This window comes from Stegodyphus dumicola, chromosome 7 (genome assembly GCF_044657685.1).
Source record: "Stegodyphus dumicola isolate Sdum_Otavi_A_Nest chromosome 7, ASM4465768v1".
NCBI lineage: Eukaryota > Metazoa > Arthropoda > Arachnida > Araneae > Eresidae > Stegodyphus > Stegodyphus dumicola.
Window position 1 is genome coordinate 176,110,764 of NC_140774.1, and position 17,734 is coordinate 176,128,497.

Genomic DNA, 17,734 nt, shown 5'->3' on the forward strand with positions numbered 1-17,734 from the left:
ATAGATTTTCCAAGAAATGATAATCAAAAACCAGAAAATATATATAATTAGCACATTGTTGTTGTCGTGTCCATAATACATGGAATAATGGTTGTCAGAGCCTGCTCCGAAGAGAGGTTGAACTTCTATTTTCCACCCCCAATTTTGAGGGAGAGCACTCAGTGGATCCGGGGTTCTCCCACCCTTCTCTCCTTCCACCAATCCACACAAGAGGACTTTCGACTTGTCACATATTTAGAGTGATGCCATGCAGCACCAACACTATATGTTTAGAAACATCCATGTCTTCTTCGGGATTCGAACCCGGACCCTTCAGTACCATATTAAGCTCCCCTAACCACTATACCGTAAAAGAATCATAAAAGTGCAGTATGAAATACCTAAAATTATATATTTCTAGATCATATAAACATCTAAAGAGGCAGCTGGTGACATATTAGGAAAGATTTGAGCAACACAAATGTAATATAAATGTAATATTTGAGTTTTTGAGGAGGATGAACCCAACTCACTCTTGAGTCATGGTTGAGAAAAACCGCTGTGCTGATGACTGGAGGGAAAATCACAATTGGCTTGATCACTTAAATACTTTTTTAACAGGAAAAAAAATTCTTCAGAAATACATCTTTGCTTAAACTGGTACCACATTAGGGACGTTAAATGAGCCACTCAACTTCCATATACAAGTTTACATTTTAAACATTTACAGAAGGAAGGCAAAGCAAGAGACGTGGTTTATGCAAGCAGCAGCAAACAAGAAAAAGTAATGCATACTAATAGCAGTCATATTTATAGCAGGAAGTCTGTGTGTTAATCCTGAGCTAAAGATTTCACAGTATAGCTCAGTCACGGCTCGGATTAACACAAAGACTTCCTTCGCAGAAATAGCAGGGAAGGAGTAATGTAATGCTGTGAGACAAAATGTGAGTGACAAAATGGTGCAAAGCATGTCTTTGAAAGAGTAATGTATTCAATTAAAATTTATGAATTCTGAGGTCTGCTGCAAATTGATTCCAGTTAAGTTTAATAATTTGTTGCATATAAGACATATGTTTCATAGAAGTACAAATTAATTATGTTTGACTAATGAATGACAATCTAAGTTTAGAAAGAGAGCTTTGGCTATTAATGGTGAGTATCTCTCGTATTAATTCCAATTTGATAGTTATACTGGTTTTTAAAGAGTTTAAAAGTTGCTTCCCTATTTTACTCAGACCAAATGCTGATAAAATGAAGACAATACCTTTACTTCAATGAATGTTAGAAATACCTAGATGTTTCGAAATTGTAGTATATAGCAAACAAAAAAGCAGGTGGATGATTTTTAATATATTTGCAGAATGCTTGAAGGAAAATGACAAAGCACTAAGAAAAAATAATTTTGTATTAAATTTACTATTTTTTTAAATTTTAAATTAAAAATTTTTCATTTTATGCTATTTGATCCTTCTGACTTTAAAAACAAAATATGAATAATATTTTAAAAACTAAAAGTATTGTGCTAAAATTGTGTAAAGCAATGGCATAATAGACTAGAAGAGAAACATGCTAATGTGACAATCAAAATCGTAAAAACAACCTTGTATTTAGCGTAGGTATAATGAAACATTAAATTGATTTCGAGGACAGCTAAAGGTCCCTCCTCATCAGGAGAAAGAAATACCTAGAAAGAAGAAAATAAAGGAGTCACAGAAACACGTGGTCCTTATCAGCACTGCACATGGTTATAACTAGATTTTTAATCAGAGTTGCACTGGCCGCCTACTTTTACTGAGCCAGGCTATCTGATCGAGCATGAAAAATTAGCGAAGTTAAAATAGGGAGCGAGGGGCAAATGCACCTTACGCTCAAAATCTGAACTTTAAATAATGGAAAGCAACCACTGAACGGATTTTTATACCCTCTGGTAGTACCAAACGCGAGGAGGTAACGCCATCTATCGGCAAATATAACTGAATTAAGATAGTAGAATTTTAAAGGCATTAGGAAGGACTGGATTGGACTTCAAATCATTAACTAAACCTGCTAAATCTTTGTGAATGTGAAAAGCCTCAAGAAAATCCAATTCACCTATGGAAGAAGCCTTTTGGATAATTTTTGCAGATCCAAAATCAAAATTATGGTTAAAAGTCCAACTATGATACGCTATTGAAGACTTGTTAATTTCGCCTTTTCTGACATAAGATTCATGTTCCTTGATACGAAACTTCAACGCTCTTTTCATTTGGCCGATATATCTTAAACCACACTGACACGATATACTATAAATTCACAAGAATTCAAGACAGAAACGCAATCTTTTAGAATCGAAGGGTGAATTTTATTAATAGGGGAGAAACCGACTTGAAAATTGAATTTCTGGAGAATCCGTGCAATTTTATAGCTAACAGAAGGATAAAATGGAAGCACGACAAGGTCATTAATATTATTTCTAACAGTGGAATGTCTTCTTTGATGGGAATCTGAAATTTTTTTAACGGCTTTATCAATAATCACGGGAGAAAATCCACGGTCAATCGCAACTGCTCTCAAATAATTAAGTTCATTGGTAAGCAAAGATTCAGAGGAACAAACTTTAAGCGTGCGGAATACATAATAGTAAAAAGAAGCCATTTTTTGCTTAACAGGGTGGCATGACTTGGCATGGGGTGGTAAACAAACTGCAAAGGGTTTACGGTACACAGTGGTGCTGAAATCAGTTTCATTGCGGATTATAAGAATATCGAGGAAGGGGAGGGAATTGTTGGATTTAATTTCAAGAGTGAATTGGATGGCTGGATCAATTGAATTCATAATAGATAGAATCTCGTATAAATCCTCTTTATAACCGTCAAAAAGTGCGAAAGTGTTGTCAACATACCGAATCCAAAGACGAAAAGATAGTTTATCAAATAATTTCATCTCAAAATAGTGCATATAAATGTCAGCAAGTACCGGACTGAGAGGATTACCCATAGCCAATCCTTCAACTTGACGAAAATATGCATTTTGGAAAACAAAGTGGGTTTGACTCAGAGAAACTTTAGTAAGCGAAACCAACTCATTAATTTCAGTATGTGTGAAGTGAAATTCCCGAAGCCTAGTTTCAAGACAATTTAGTGCTCCTTCGACCGGAACATTAGTAAACAGTAATTTGACATTAAATGAAACCATAATGGAACGAAGTGAAGAAATATTTTAAAGTTTATCAATAATGACTTCAACAGAATTTTTTACAGTGTGAATATTGTTAGCAAGTAGAGGAGAAAATCTGGAAACTAAATATTTGGCCAAAGGATATGAAGCAGTACCTATGTTGGAAACAACTGGTCGAAAAGGAATACCGGTTTTGTGGACTTTTGGAAGAACACAAAGTCTCGCGCAATTAGTAATAGGTGGAATAAGTGATTTTTTCAACTGAGTTGGCAGAATGTGGGAAGATTTAATGGCACTTTTTACTTTCGTGAGGTCCGAAGTTGAAGGATCTTTAGGGATCGAGCAGTATGGGCCTTCATTTATCAGTTTAGAGACTCCAGTAATATATGTGTGTTTGTCCATAACAACGATCTGTCCGCCCTTATCAGCTTTAGAGATAATGATATTAGTATCAGAATGAATTTCACGTAAGATCTCATTTTCCTTTTTTCTAAGATTTGAACTCAAAGATTTGTTGTTAAAATTAACGTTATGAGTAATTAGGTGGCGGATTGTATCCTTCTGCGTTTCCGAAATTTTGGAGAATTTAAAGGCTTTCTCTATAGGGGCGATGATTTGAGGAATTGAAGGTTTAGATGTCTTTGAAAAGTTGAAATTATATTTTAATACTTTTAACTGCTCCTCCGAAAGATTCCTATTGGAGATATTAACGATGGGGTTAATGTTTACAGTGAGAAGATCAGCTAGATAGTTGGGACTATCCGACTGGTGTGTGAGTTTAAGGAATTTAGAAATAAGCACATTTTTATGCCGTTGACAAACGGTATCGGTTCTAGACCAGGATGTATGTTCAAATGAGGAAACATTTTCAGTGGAATTAGCAATTTTTAAATGGAGGTAATATAATTCAAATTCAATTTTAGATAAACGTTTGCGTGTGTCCCTTATAATGCGATGAAGAAGTGTCAATTTGAATTTATGCAAAATTTTTGAAACGTGAACAGAAGCTTTAAAGCTACATTTCACATGTATAAATTTGGGAATGATATTTTGATGTTTGCATTTTAGTAGAAACTGTAGATGATTCAAGAATTTCGTACGCTTAAGGCATAACTTACAAAATCGGTTCCTGTCAGTGGACATATTGTGAAAAGGGTACAAGCAAGAAACAATTGAACAAAAGAAATATAATTCCGAAAGTCCAAACAAGTAATTACTTATAACATGAAAAAACATCAATAAATAATGAAGACAATTTTCATCAACATCTGACAAAAACATTCCAAAAGGAGAGAAACATCCAATACTGAAAACCAATAGCCACGTGGAAAGAAGCAACGAAAGTCAAAATGTTCTGTGGTAAACCGATAAAAAATAGAATTTCCTCGAAAATGCCGGTTGATAGCATAAACCAAATCCGAAAAACTAATGGCCACGTGGAAAGAAGTAAATAAAATGGTGCACATGGTAAAACAATAAACAGTAAAATATTCTCAAAAATGCCGGTTGATAGCACAAACTAGACTAGAAGAGAAACACGCGAATGTGACAATCAAAATCGTAAAAACAACCTTGTATTTAGCATAGGTATAATGAAACACTCAATCGATTTCGAGGGCAGGTAAAGGTCCCTCCTCATCAGGAGAAAGAAATACCTAGAAAGAAGAAAATAAAGGAGTCACAGAAACATGTGGTCCTTATCAGCACTGCACGTGGTTATAACTAGATTTTTAATCAGAGTTGCACTGGCCACCTACTTTTACTGAGCCAGGCTATCTGATCGAGCATGAAAAATTAACAAAGTTAAAATAGGGAGCGAGGGGCAAATACACCTTACGCTCAAAATCTGAACTTTAAATAATGGAAAGCAACCACTGAACGGATGGCATAATGATAAAACTGTAAAGCAGTGTATGTAATTCATCCTAAATTAAGATATTTAATTATATATTTGTCTTATGTATGTATCATTTCTGAATGGCCCACTGAAAGACATATTAACTGAATTTTCTCTTTCAATATATACAATTTTCAAATGCATCATAGTCAGGGTCACAAAGTACTTTAAAAATAAATAAATAAAATAAAAATCTTGAATAAACAGTTCAAATGAATAAATATAAAACTTTAAATAATTATTTGAAGAAATATAATTCAACCATGCAACTCAAACAACTAAAATGAAATTCTAACAAAGAAAAAATTATCTTAAGTTAACAACTATGATTAAAAAATAAAGGAAATAATTTGAAAGAATAAATAATGCACCTGTTTTTGCACAATGAAAGGAAAAGTGAAGTAGGTTACCATAAATTAAGAATTTTTGCCAAGTGATTATTCTTGATGCAAACTGAAAAAAGTGCACCAAGATAAATTTTCAAATTTCTTTATTAAGTTTCTCACCAAATTTCATAAAATTTGATACTAAGCATAATTTGATTTGGAGAGTTAAAACTTAGAACATGAAAAAAAATTAGCAATTTATTTTAGAAAAAGTCCGATTCTGTGATAGTATGTGTTAGAACAGTGCTATATACCAGGAGTGGCCAAAGTGTGGCTCGCGAGCCTCATACGGCTCTCACAGTCAATTTGTGCGGCTCGTGCATATAAAATATATATATATGAAATATGGTAAACTAAAATTATTCAGTGCTCAAAAAGAAGTAATTAATTAGTTTAGACTCTTTTTACAAAGTTATCAGGGATTTCTTTCTATTTAAAACCTCCTCCACTACTTCTACAATGATGTAAATATGAACTTGTGGCTTTTAGAAAATCTAGATGTGGCTTTTGAACATTCCTGAATTCAAACGTGTGGCTCTTACTGACATGAAGTTTGGCCAACCCTGCTATATACAAATCTAATATATATCCTAAGTTGCACTTTTGAGGCATGAAAAATGCAAGTTGAATCTCATCAATCGGCCCAGTAAAACAGGAAATATAGAATTAACCTAATTATTTTTTTAATGTATGTTCTAGAAGTATCATTCATCATCTAACTGTACATTTAAAAGTTTACAATCCGAACTCCCCCCCCCTTTTGTGAAAACATAAATCTACATACATTTCCTGCATGTTATATATATATCTGAATGTGATCAAATACTTAAAATGGCAGAATTTTTTTGATAATATGTGTTAGACATGTAATATGTTTTCTACCTATATTTTGAAAGCATTATACAAACAAATATTCATTTATTATACTAAAAAAAAAAAAAAAAAAAAAAAATCTGTCATTAAAAACACACTTTAAAAAAATTACCATAGGCATATAATTCTGGTTCCTATGTATTTTACCACTGACTTATTTTTAAAAATTACACCAAACAGTGCAATTCATTGCCAAGAGAGGATAAGCAGGATGTCACAACACACTCAAAAGAACTTTGCTTAGGTACTATATAACCTTGAACTTCAATAAGCCAGCGTCAATTTTGTATGGAAGTTACAAGTTAACTGCTCTTTCCCTGTTTCTCTCTCTCAATTTTAAAAATGATTAAAATTAGGGCCTTTATTTCTTACCCTTACATAACCATAAGTAGTTATGTATTTTCAAATTTGCAGGACTAGTTATACTGATGTGCACGCTCAAAACATTAAAATAATATGGAGTTTGTGAAATGGCACAATAAAAGCCACCATGAAATACCAGGATGACACTTAGATTCATATTTTAAGTGAAATTATGTGGTGGCAATTTTGTAAAGATGGTTACAGTTTTGTTGCTGTTTATATTCCAGTAGGGGTTTTTGATTGCTAAAATGCATTTGCTTGTCCAAGAATCCCAAAGCTTGAGATCGCAGATATTTAAGTTTTTATATGACATGTTAATAACTTTTATCTATTAATTATCTAACTAAATAAAGAGCAATTTGTTCCTTCAGACTTTCACCAGAAACACTGTCACAATCTCCACCAACTGTAATGGTCGATGGAAACTTAAGCATTTAAAACTGTTATTAAAATCATATTATGTAAAAGTAAAACAATAATTAAAGTGTAATAATACTAATGATGCACAAAAGACATGAAGCTGTAACAGATTAAAGCAACAACACACACATTCAAATTTTAAGAACTTCTTAAAAACGATAGATTAGGTTATGATAAAATATCAGATTTAGATTTATGTAAGTCTCATAATTTTTAATGCCTTAAAAAGGACACTTACTAATCCTTTCTTCTGTTTCCGTGCCATTTTAGCTTTCCGAATACATTCCCTGATTACAAGAAAGGGCCAAACAAAGAAAAAGAAAACATTCAAAACAAAAAGTTTTTGGTCTCTAATCCACCTTACACGTTCCATCCTAAAAAGTTATACATGTAAAAATTTAAACAATTAATGGTAAATTACAACATAATTTTCAAATTTAAAAAAGGGTCTTGATATACATAAGACGTAAACTGAAATATAAAATTTAGCAAGCATGAAGTTTCCCCTTGGACATCAAGTAACTCAAAATAAAGCCTTGTTTTATTTCAGAAATATATTGTTATGTTGATAAATACTCTTAACTGAATCCATTGTTTTCTTCCACTAACAATAATATTTTAACAATGGAATGCATAAATTTATTATCTTTCAGAGAAATTAAATAAAACAATTTTTATGGAAAAGATGATTAGCATAAATGTGATTTCAAAATTCTAGAATAAATTAATTGCAATAAATCTGTTATACAAAAAACCATCTGCATGATATTAAAGAATACAAATTTATACTCTAAAAATATTGCAGATTTTTGGCATTGACTACCAAAATTATTGACTATCAAGATATTCATAATAAAATACTTTTATCTCTATACATATAATAAAAGAAAGAGTCTGTCTGTGTGTGTGTCTATCGTTCGTGCTGCGCGTAAGCTAATAGACCCACGGCTACGAAATTTGGTACATAGGTGCATCTAGACAAGAGCCAGTGCACCTTGAAGTGATTTTTTCGAAATTTGAATTCGAATTTTTTTAACTTTATATTTTTTGACGAAATCGGGTCATTTTGAGACATAATGGGCTATAGGAAAGCGAGATTTTACTCTACCCACTCCATTTTCACATCGTCATGAAACGTAGGCACTTAGTTATTTTATGAACTTAAAATAAATTTCATGTTTTAACAAATCGATTAAATACGAATTTATTTAACAAAGGGAGCTTAACACCTTTTTAGTGGGATTTTTTCTAAAAAAGTTTATTTTTAAAAATTTACAGTTTATTTTACCTTAATTTTTGGACACGTTAAACTTTCATCCTTGTGACTGCTTTTACAAAAAGAATTTTTGAAAAGTAATAATATTTTGTATTTTTAAAGAATTTTTTAAATGAAGCTTCCGAGTATACTTCTCACATCTCACATCTTTAAAAATGTGATTTTGGCAACAGTCTTATTGTTGTTGATAGATTTTTGATGAAATCGCATCATTTTGAATAGTTTCATTCTTTTAGAAATATGGGTTTGGAAACAATTTTTCATCGTATTTCTTATGTCACTGTTTTTAAGAGATTGGGATATTTCATTGTCATTTTTTTATTTATATAATACATTTTTTTTTTTTTTTTTTTTTTTTTGATAAAGTTGTTCTACAGAGTAAAATTCTGCATGGAATTTTTTGAGTTTCTTTCATGTTATTTCTTGCTTATTTCACTGTTTGTAAGATATTGAAAAGTTTTGCATGATTTTTTCCTTCGACGGAAAGTTGGTTAATTTTTTTATATGCAATATATTTTTTAATTTTTTTTTTTTTTTTGAAGTTTTCTGCAGAGTAAAATTCTGTGCAATTTTTAAATTTAACATTTGGTGTTCCCTTCCGGCATTTTTATGGTACAGTTAAAAGTCAGACGAAGGCTGGCAGCGTAGCTGCTAGTTCAGTTATAAAAATATGAATAAATAAAATAATAAATGAAGAGGAAAAAAGAACCTACATGAATTTGTCTAGCACACTGTTTGCCTCAAGCTGAAGGCCATGCATAATCAGAGTCTAATAATCTAAATTTCCATAAAATTTATCTTAAACAGATATACACTTATTAAATTAAAATAAACATTATTACCATCTTTTTTTTTAATGTTTTCATGATTAACTCATGTGAATGGCATTAAAATTTTACTTAATATCTCAGACTTTGTAATAATCTCTTCTTAGAGCCACACAATACTAAGAAACTACATTACAGTTCCTTAATTTTAACTGAATTGCTCAGGAAGCAAGAAAGTAAAAAGTACTATCATTTACTCTAAAAAAGTAATTATAATTGTAATGAGTAACAAATACTTGATCTTACGTATCAGGATGAATAGGATAATGTTCGGTATCATACAAAACATCAAGATCTTTTAATTCAGGTTCAGAATACTTTTCAAGCGTCTTTGGTTGATAAACACAAGATTTCAATCCCAAAGTTGCTATTGCAGTAAACCCAAGAGCACCTAAAGCTGCTTTAATGAAACCTACAAAATACGGAAGTGTAACGAAAGTTGGCTAATGTTTAATAAAGATTAACAAAAGCAAAATATATGTTATTATAAAAGATTTATTGCAGATCAACAGCATCTTTAGCTTTTATTGCTCAAAATATATGTGATGGCAATCTATCTTCTCAAAAGAAAACACATGAATATATATCTGAATCTTATATCTAAACATCTGAATACTTCTTTACAATATACACATATATATATTGTTTGTTTACAAAAATATTTTAATTTATTTTTTTTGTATGATCATTTCTAAGCAATCGTTTCTTTAAAAAAAAAAAAAAAAAAAAAAAAACTGATATTTTAAATCTGGCAACTACAGTCAAAAGTCGTTAATCCGGACTCGTCGGGACTTCGGCGATTCCAGATTATCGATTTTTCCGGATTATAGATCATCAGTTTAAATCTGGTAAGATGGCATGTAGAAATTACAAAATTAAAAATATGAAACCGTAATTTATGAAATAAAGAACAACTATGATCTAAAGGGTATCAAAATTTACAAAAAGAAAAAGCTTAATATTTATTTGTTTACTTTATTAAACATTTCTTTCAATGTAAGTTGCTTCGTTTCATGTGATAATACTTTCTCTTTAATTCTATTAAACAAACATAATTTTTTGTTTAGTTACAAAGTTCCGCTGTTCAAGTCCTATAATTGCTTTAAATCGTATCAAAGACGGAGTACTTCGACATGAAATACTACATTTAGTAAGGAATTATAAGCCAAATAAAATAAAAACATCTGCCGTGAAGATAAGGATAGTGCTGATAGATTAACTTCCAATTCATCGTGCTCCGCGGCGTTAAAGATAAACAAAGGATATGCCTTTATCCATTTTTTGCAGCAATTCCACTTTTTGTTTAATGAAGTTCGAAATATACTTTCGCTTTGTAGATCCGTTGCATATTAATAAATATATATCAGAAACTCTATTTGACCCCGAAGATAAGGATAGACCTGACAGATCAACTTCCAATCCGCGGCGTGAAATTGATAAACAGATTTCGGATTTCAAAACATACTTTCGCTTTGTAGATACAAATTACATATTAGTAAATATATATCGGAAATTCTATTTGACATAATCGAAAGTTCAAGCTTACTTTTATGAAATTGCTCTAACAGTCTGCAAAAAATAATAAGCCGGATCCAATTCGAAGATTAAGGAACAACGCAATCTACAACATTAACTGAATTAGATAATTTTAGCTTAGCTTATACCTCCGTTACACATTAAACGCGCATGCGCACAAACATATTCGCAGAAGTAAAGGTCTTACGCGCACTCTTAAACGCCTGTGCGCATGCGTGAACGCGACGCATGTGCAGAAAGTTTGTAGCTTTGAGGTTCGGATTATAGATCATTCCGGATTATGGGTGTCCGAATTAACGACTTTTGACTGTACATATTTGAAATAACAAAATAAAAAGAATGCTACTTTATTCATAATCTTCTGAAAATAGATCAATAAAAAATCTCGCCATGCTTTTTTAATCATGAATTTTAGGTATTTATATATTGTGATCTGAAAATTAGTGAAATTTTCTAATATAAGCATGTCTGGACATACCTTCATTTAAGGCAAAAAGAAAAATTAGCACATCTGTATAAAATGTAATATTAAATTACATGTGTATTTTTTTTACTTAATAGGTTTTGAATAACATTTTTTAAAATCACAGTACAAAACTAACTGCTGCAGTGACTTTTTATATCATAATTTTATGTCCATGAAAAAACACATGTAAGTATTAATAATCAGAAAAACGGGGAGTAATCAGATATGCATACAAATTAAGTATTAATAAATTAAAAAGATTTTAAATGTTCATAATGATATTTTTATGAATATCCTCAAATGCAGGTATATGTGTATGCTTGCATAAATAGGCAATATTCATAGATAATGTACATGAACATTTAAGTTTTCTTTGCTTGTAGTCATCAAATACTTGCTCACTTTCTCTGATTAGATGTGGCATAACAATAAACATTTTGCTGCATAAATTGCCCTCATATATGAAACTGTTGAATATATTAAACATAGCTTAGGTTTTGGAAGTAAATTCAGCTTTTCAATGAACCTGTCAGAAAATAAATACAAATGAGCATTTGAAATATTTTCAGTTTCATTAGCATCACTTTTCAAAGCATAATGTTTACCATTTGCTGTTCTTAAAATTTAATGATATGAAATGCACAGCAAATGTCTGTTTGCAAATTTTAAGTCTATAGTGTTACACTTGATCTGGTAATGTTAATTTAGTCATCTTAACAGATGTGATGTGAGTTATCACCATACCTGTTGTGATAAACAAGTCTCTCTCTCGCTTTTTTTTTTTTTTTTTAAGCCCAAAGGGTATTAGCCCAGAAAAGCTATTAATTTTATTCTGGCATTTTATATTGATTCATTATAAACGGCGACGATTCACTTTTTAAATTGTTCCACCAAATATTAAAGCCCTATATTATATTACAGTACAAAATTCGTAATCCAGACTCGTCGGGACTTCGGCGATTCCGGATTAGGGATTTTTCCAGATTATAGATCATCAATTTAAATCTGGTAAGATGGCATACAGAAATTATGCAGTTAAAAATATGAAACCGTAATTTATGAAATAAATAGCAATCATGAGCTAAACGGTACCAAAATTTACCCCCCCCCCCAAAAAAAAAGCTTAACAGTTATTTGTTTACTTTATTAAACATTTCTTTCAATGTAAGTTGTTTAAGTTGCTTTATTTTTTGTGTTAATATTTTTTCTTTAATTCTACCAACTAACTTGTCAATCAAAATTTTTTCGTTTTCAATAATCTCTCTGTCACTTTCTTCACTATCGGAAGCGGTATTTTCTGGATCTAGAACCATACTACAGATTTCGCTATCCATTAATTGATTGGGGTATTGTCGTCACAATGAAAAACTTCTGCAGTGGAGTAGCGAGCATAACTGGCGCCCGGGGCAAAATATCTTTTTGGCGCCCTCCCCTCCGAAAAAAACAGAGTGATATGATGAAAATCTTGTTTGGAGACCATTTGGCGCCCCTCTGCGAGCAGCGCCCGGGGCATCATACACCCCCTTGCCCCTCCCTCACTACGCCACTGAACTTCTGTTATATCATCTTCATTTATTACCGTTTCTCCACATTTCTTTACAAAATCCAATAACTGGAAAATTTCACCTTTAGTTTGCGATGTTCGAAAACCTTCAAATTCGCGGCTATTATCTTCATCGTCCTCACCATGAAATATGGCAGCTGACCATAAATTGTGCCAAGCATTTTTCAACGTATCTTGGAGACACATCCTCCCATGATCTTGCGATGCTCCACACAGCAGATTTTATGCTGAAAATTTCAAAAAGCCTTAAATAATATTGCTATTGTTCACGAAATTTAACATAGATTTTTAAAATGCTACTTTATATTTGCATTTTAGCATGCGCACTATTCTCATATCCATAGGCTGAATGATAGACGTACAATTTGGAGGGAAGAATAATATGGATACATTATCTTTCACTAAAACTTTAAGTGAAGTATGCGCCGAACAGTTGTCAGCAATCAGGACTATTTTTGCGTCATCAGGTAAACCAACCGAATTGAGATGTCCGTCCATCCATCCATCCATGTTGATATTGCTGGTGTGCAGCTAGTAAATGCCGCTTTACTGGCTCCTGGTGAGTGATGGTACCTGAAATTTGTTGGTCCTGAAGGATGGTGGTGGAACTAAAGGTCAGGAGAGAAGGGGGTGACCCTGCGTCACAGTGTACGAATCAGACTATTAGGAGAGCGCGGTGGTGAATAAATGTAATACATTCCTGATAAATGGGCATAATAGTACAATGAATACATGGTAATATATAAAGCATATGAATAGATAAAATAAAATAAAATATAAACATAAATACAAGCATAAAAATAATTAGTCTGGGATAAATAAGAATAAAGCATACATAATAAAAAGATGAGTTCCTAAAAATTAAAAACGGAGATTAATTATAATACATATGTACAACACGATGCAGAATAAGGAATAGAATCAGGAGTACAGTACCTGAAAAGGAATTACATGATAAGTAATAATATATGAAAATATGCTGGAATAAATGCATTAATCTGGGTTAAAATATGAGGATACAGATGCAAAAATAATTATATACAGATATGTACAAGTAAAATTAGGTAGGGAAATTTTGATCAGAGGTGGGCCGCCCAGGGTCTCAGATCTCTGTCCTCAGGTAAAACTGTATAATTGAAAACTTGGAAATATCGCATGAAGGGACAATTGAACGCTTTGCGGAAGAAGTTATCATTAGTCTTCATAATATGATCCTTAATGTAGTCGATTTTTAAATCATTGTGAAGAGTGGCATTAGAAACATAGTAGTGTGCGTTCCTAATGAGTCGAAGAAATTTGTTTTGAACAATTTGAATTTTCTTTATGTCATTATTTTTCACTACAGCCCAGGCAGGTGAAGCATAGCAGAGGGTAGGTCTGATGATGGCCGTGTAGATGTGCTTTTTACTTTTTAAATTGAGACCAGAAAATTTTCCTAATAGTGGCATGAGGCTTTTCATATTTCCGTAGGCTTTACCTTTAATAATATTAATATGGTTTGTCCAAGTGAGTCTATTGTTGATGGTGATACCGAGGTACTTTGCTTTATTAACAATGGGAATATTTTTGTCGAAAAGCTTTAAGTTGTTGCTAATGATCTGGTGAGTCTTTCTATTGCGGCTAATAATAAGGAGTTGAGATTTATCTGCATTGATGACTATTCTCCATTGCTTGCACCAGTTTTCAATGGAAGGTATGATGCTCTGTAATTTATGAATTGCTGCGTTGGGGCTAAGGAATTTTACTGCAAGAGCAGTATCATCCGCGTAGCAACCAAGGAATCTGTTGATCTCATTGTCTGGATTAGGAAAGTCAGAGACATAAAATAAGTAGAGAATAGGACCTAAAATCGAGCCTTGGGCCACAGAGGCACGGATGTATTTAAAATCAGAATTATCCTGGCCAAAAGAAACATAGAATTTTCTATTTTTAATAAATGAGTAGATCAATTTAGTCATTTCCAGAGAAAAGTTGTGTTTGATAAGCTTGAAGATGAGCCCCTCATGCCAGACGCGGTCAAAAGCTTTGGCCACGTCGAGCATGAGTAGGACGACTTTCTGGTGATTGTGCAAAGCACTACCAATAAATTCAATTAATCGTACAAGCTGCTTGGTGGTAGAGAGTGTTTTACTGAAACCAAACTGCTCCGGAGGAAGCCCGTTGATGTACTGTTGCATTCTATTAAGAATGATCCTCTCAAAGATCTTGCCAAGTCCAGGCAGTAGGCTGATGGGCCGGTAGCCTTCGGGAGTAGTGGAGTCCTTGCCTGGCTTTGGAATAAGGATGATTTTTGCTATCTTCCATTTCATGGGAAAGTAGGATTTATCCAGGGAGGCGTTATAAATACTGATAAGTTTAGAAATGGTGCTAAAAGGCAGGTTTTTAATGGTAATGTTATTAATTTCGTCGTATCCAGGAGCTTTTCTATTTTTTAAATGCTTAATAATTTCAATGACTTCTTTAGAATTTGTGAACTCTGTATTAAGTCTAACAAAGGTGCTATTAAGGTAATCTTGTACAAAGTATCTAACATCATAAGTGAATGTAGGATCAGAAGGAGTCTCATTTGGGACAAATTGCTTCTCAAAATGCTCTGCCATCAGGGTAGCTTTATCTTTATTCGTAATGGCAATCTTATCTTCTTTTTTGATAGGTTTGCTGCAAGTGGGGTTGTTGCTGAGTCGCTTAGCAAAACTCCAGAATTCATTACCAGGCTCATTGAATCTTTGAATTTTATTTTGCCATTGTTCATTCTTGAAATTATTGATATTCTTCTTAATTAATCTATTAATTTTATTTAATTTGCATTTAATATGAAGGTCCCAAGTCAGGTTCCATCGTTTTCTGAGTTTGTTCCTTTCTTTGATGAGAGATCTGATGCTGTGGGGAAGAATCTCCGAGAATTTGTTAGCAGGGATCTTCTGCGTAGCAAAATTGTAAGCGTACTTGATGCTATTGGTAAGTGTGTCGATAGCGACTTCAATGTCATATGTAGTCTTGAGGCTGCCTATTTTAGGTGGATTATTTTGAAGAAAATCATGAAATTTTGTCCAGTCAGTTTTGTTGATTAACTTGTCGTCAGCAATTTTATTAGTACCAAGGGTGGCAATTACTGGTATGTGATCAGAGGTGAGATCAATGGTGGATTCGATATATATAGGAATGGAGGAATTAGTGAGGAGAATGTCCAGAATATCTCCTTCTCTGACATTCTCAGGAAGGTAGGTGAAGTTATTTGGAGCATAAAGATAAACTGGATGATTAGTAATGAAATTTTTGAGTGCAGTACCATTACTATTAGTTTGTCTGCAGGCCCAGTCGGTACTTTTGGCATTGAGGTTGCCGGCTAGAATATTAATATTATCAGTGCAGAGTATGTTTTTGAGAATTTGTTCATCAAGTGGGTTGTGAGGCGGATTATATAAAGAGCTAAAATAGGCAACGCCATAAGAGGGCAGCAGTACAGAAACAGTGAGTAACTCGTGGTTGTTGGATCGATCTTCATTAATAAGGCAGGATTGCAGGCAGCTTTTAACAAAAATTGCAATCCCTCCACCTCTGTGACTAAGTCTGTTGCACCGGTAGCACTGGTAATTTGGAATATTCATGCGTTTGCTGGGATTTGCATGAGTTTCGGTGATTAAGGCAATATCGATGTCTTTGGTGATAAGGAAATTTTGAAGTTCCGGAATTTTGTGTAGAATATTATTAGCATTCCATATCATGACTTGTATGGGCGCTTTAATAAGAGAGTTAAGACCCATTATTTATATTAGTGGTAGCATTCTTTTCCTCATTAGTATTATTAATCTGTTTTATATGTTGGGTTATTTGCAGGAATCCTGCACTTTTAATAATAGATACTAGTTCGGCGAGATCTGAGAATATTTTCTTCGCTTCGCTGATAGTTTCACTGAATGTTCCTGATGCCAGGGTTTGTGCATAAGATTTGCCTTCTATTATGCGGCTTTGATATGTTTTTTGTTTGTCTTGTTTCGGTTTTGGGAATTTAATACACCCTTTAAAAGTTGAAGTATGGTTTTGTCCGCAGTTGGCACAAAATAGCGGTTTGTCTTTATTGTTCTTGTCAGGGCAGTCTCGGTGATTCATGTGAACCTGCACACCTGATGCACCTAGGTTGGTAATTACATCCAATTTGAGTGTGATTGAAACCCTGACATTTAAAACATTGTAGAGGGCCCTGCCTACCTTTGTACTCCTCTATATTAATTTTTAATCCACATAGGTATTTTATCTGGTATATTTCCTTGGAGGCTTCATTTTTCGGTAATGTCACTAAAAATAAGGGAAGTTTTGAGACTTCTCCATTTCTCCTTCTAGTCATTTGCTTAATTTCTTCAGGTTGGAAATTAAGCTCTTCAAGTTCTTTTATTTCCTCAGTTTCGGTACTCCTTAGGAGTCCTTTAATAACAATTTTGAGTTTTCTATCTTGGGGGAGAATGTAAGAGTGGTGTTCCACCCCCTTAATTTGCTTATTTTCTTCAGGTTGTATTATTTGCTTAATTTCTTCAGGTTGGAAATTAAGCTCTTCAAGTTCTTTTATTTCCTCAGTTTCGGTACTCCTTAGGAGTCCTTTAATAACAATTTTGAGTTTTCTATCTTGGGGGAGAATGTAAGAGTGGTGTTCCACCCCCAGATCCTTAAGTATTTTAACCATTGCCCTGTAAGTGTCAGGTTCTGTTGTGGTGATTTTAATTCCATCGGGAGTACTATTGCCAATAAATTAAAAATTTTTCTGGTTAAAAATATTCTTGATTTTACTGTAAGAGTATTTATTTTCCTTAAGTATGATAGGAGGTAATTTGTTGGATTTGTTTTCCTGTTTATTATTATAGTTTTCAGTCGAAGAATTTTCTAAATTAATGGTAGATTCTTCCTGATTGGTGACATTCATGAGCGGATTGTCCGCTTGTTCACTGGTAGTTTCTATGCAAGATTGTGTAGCGTTGCCGCTAGTTTGTTCTTGATTG

At 32.9% G+C, this 17,734-nt stretch overlaps 1 protein-coding gene across 3 annotated transcripts in view; it reads right to left on the minus strand.

The window, feature by feature from the left end:
* Positions 1-17,734, minus strand: part of LOC118202091 (hapless 2) — an 87,573-nt gene that overhangs the window by 1,666 nt on the left and 68,173 nt on the right. For all 3 annotated transcript variants that reach the window (XM_035374260.2, XM_085821088.1, XM_085821087.1), the window contains 2 exons: positions 9,424-9,589; positions 7,313-7,448 (listed from right to left, as the gene is read on the minus strand). In XM_035374260.2, the coding sequence (XP_035230151.2) occupies positions 7,313-7,448; positions 9,424-9,589 (302 nt within the window). The remainder of the gene's footprint in view (positions 1-7,312; positions 7,449-9,423; positions 9,590-17,734) is intronic.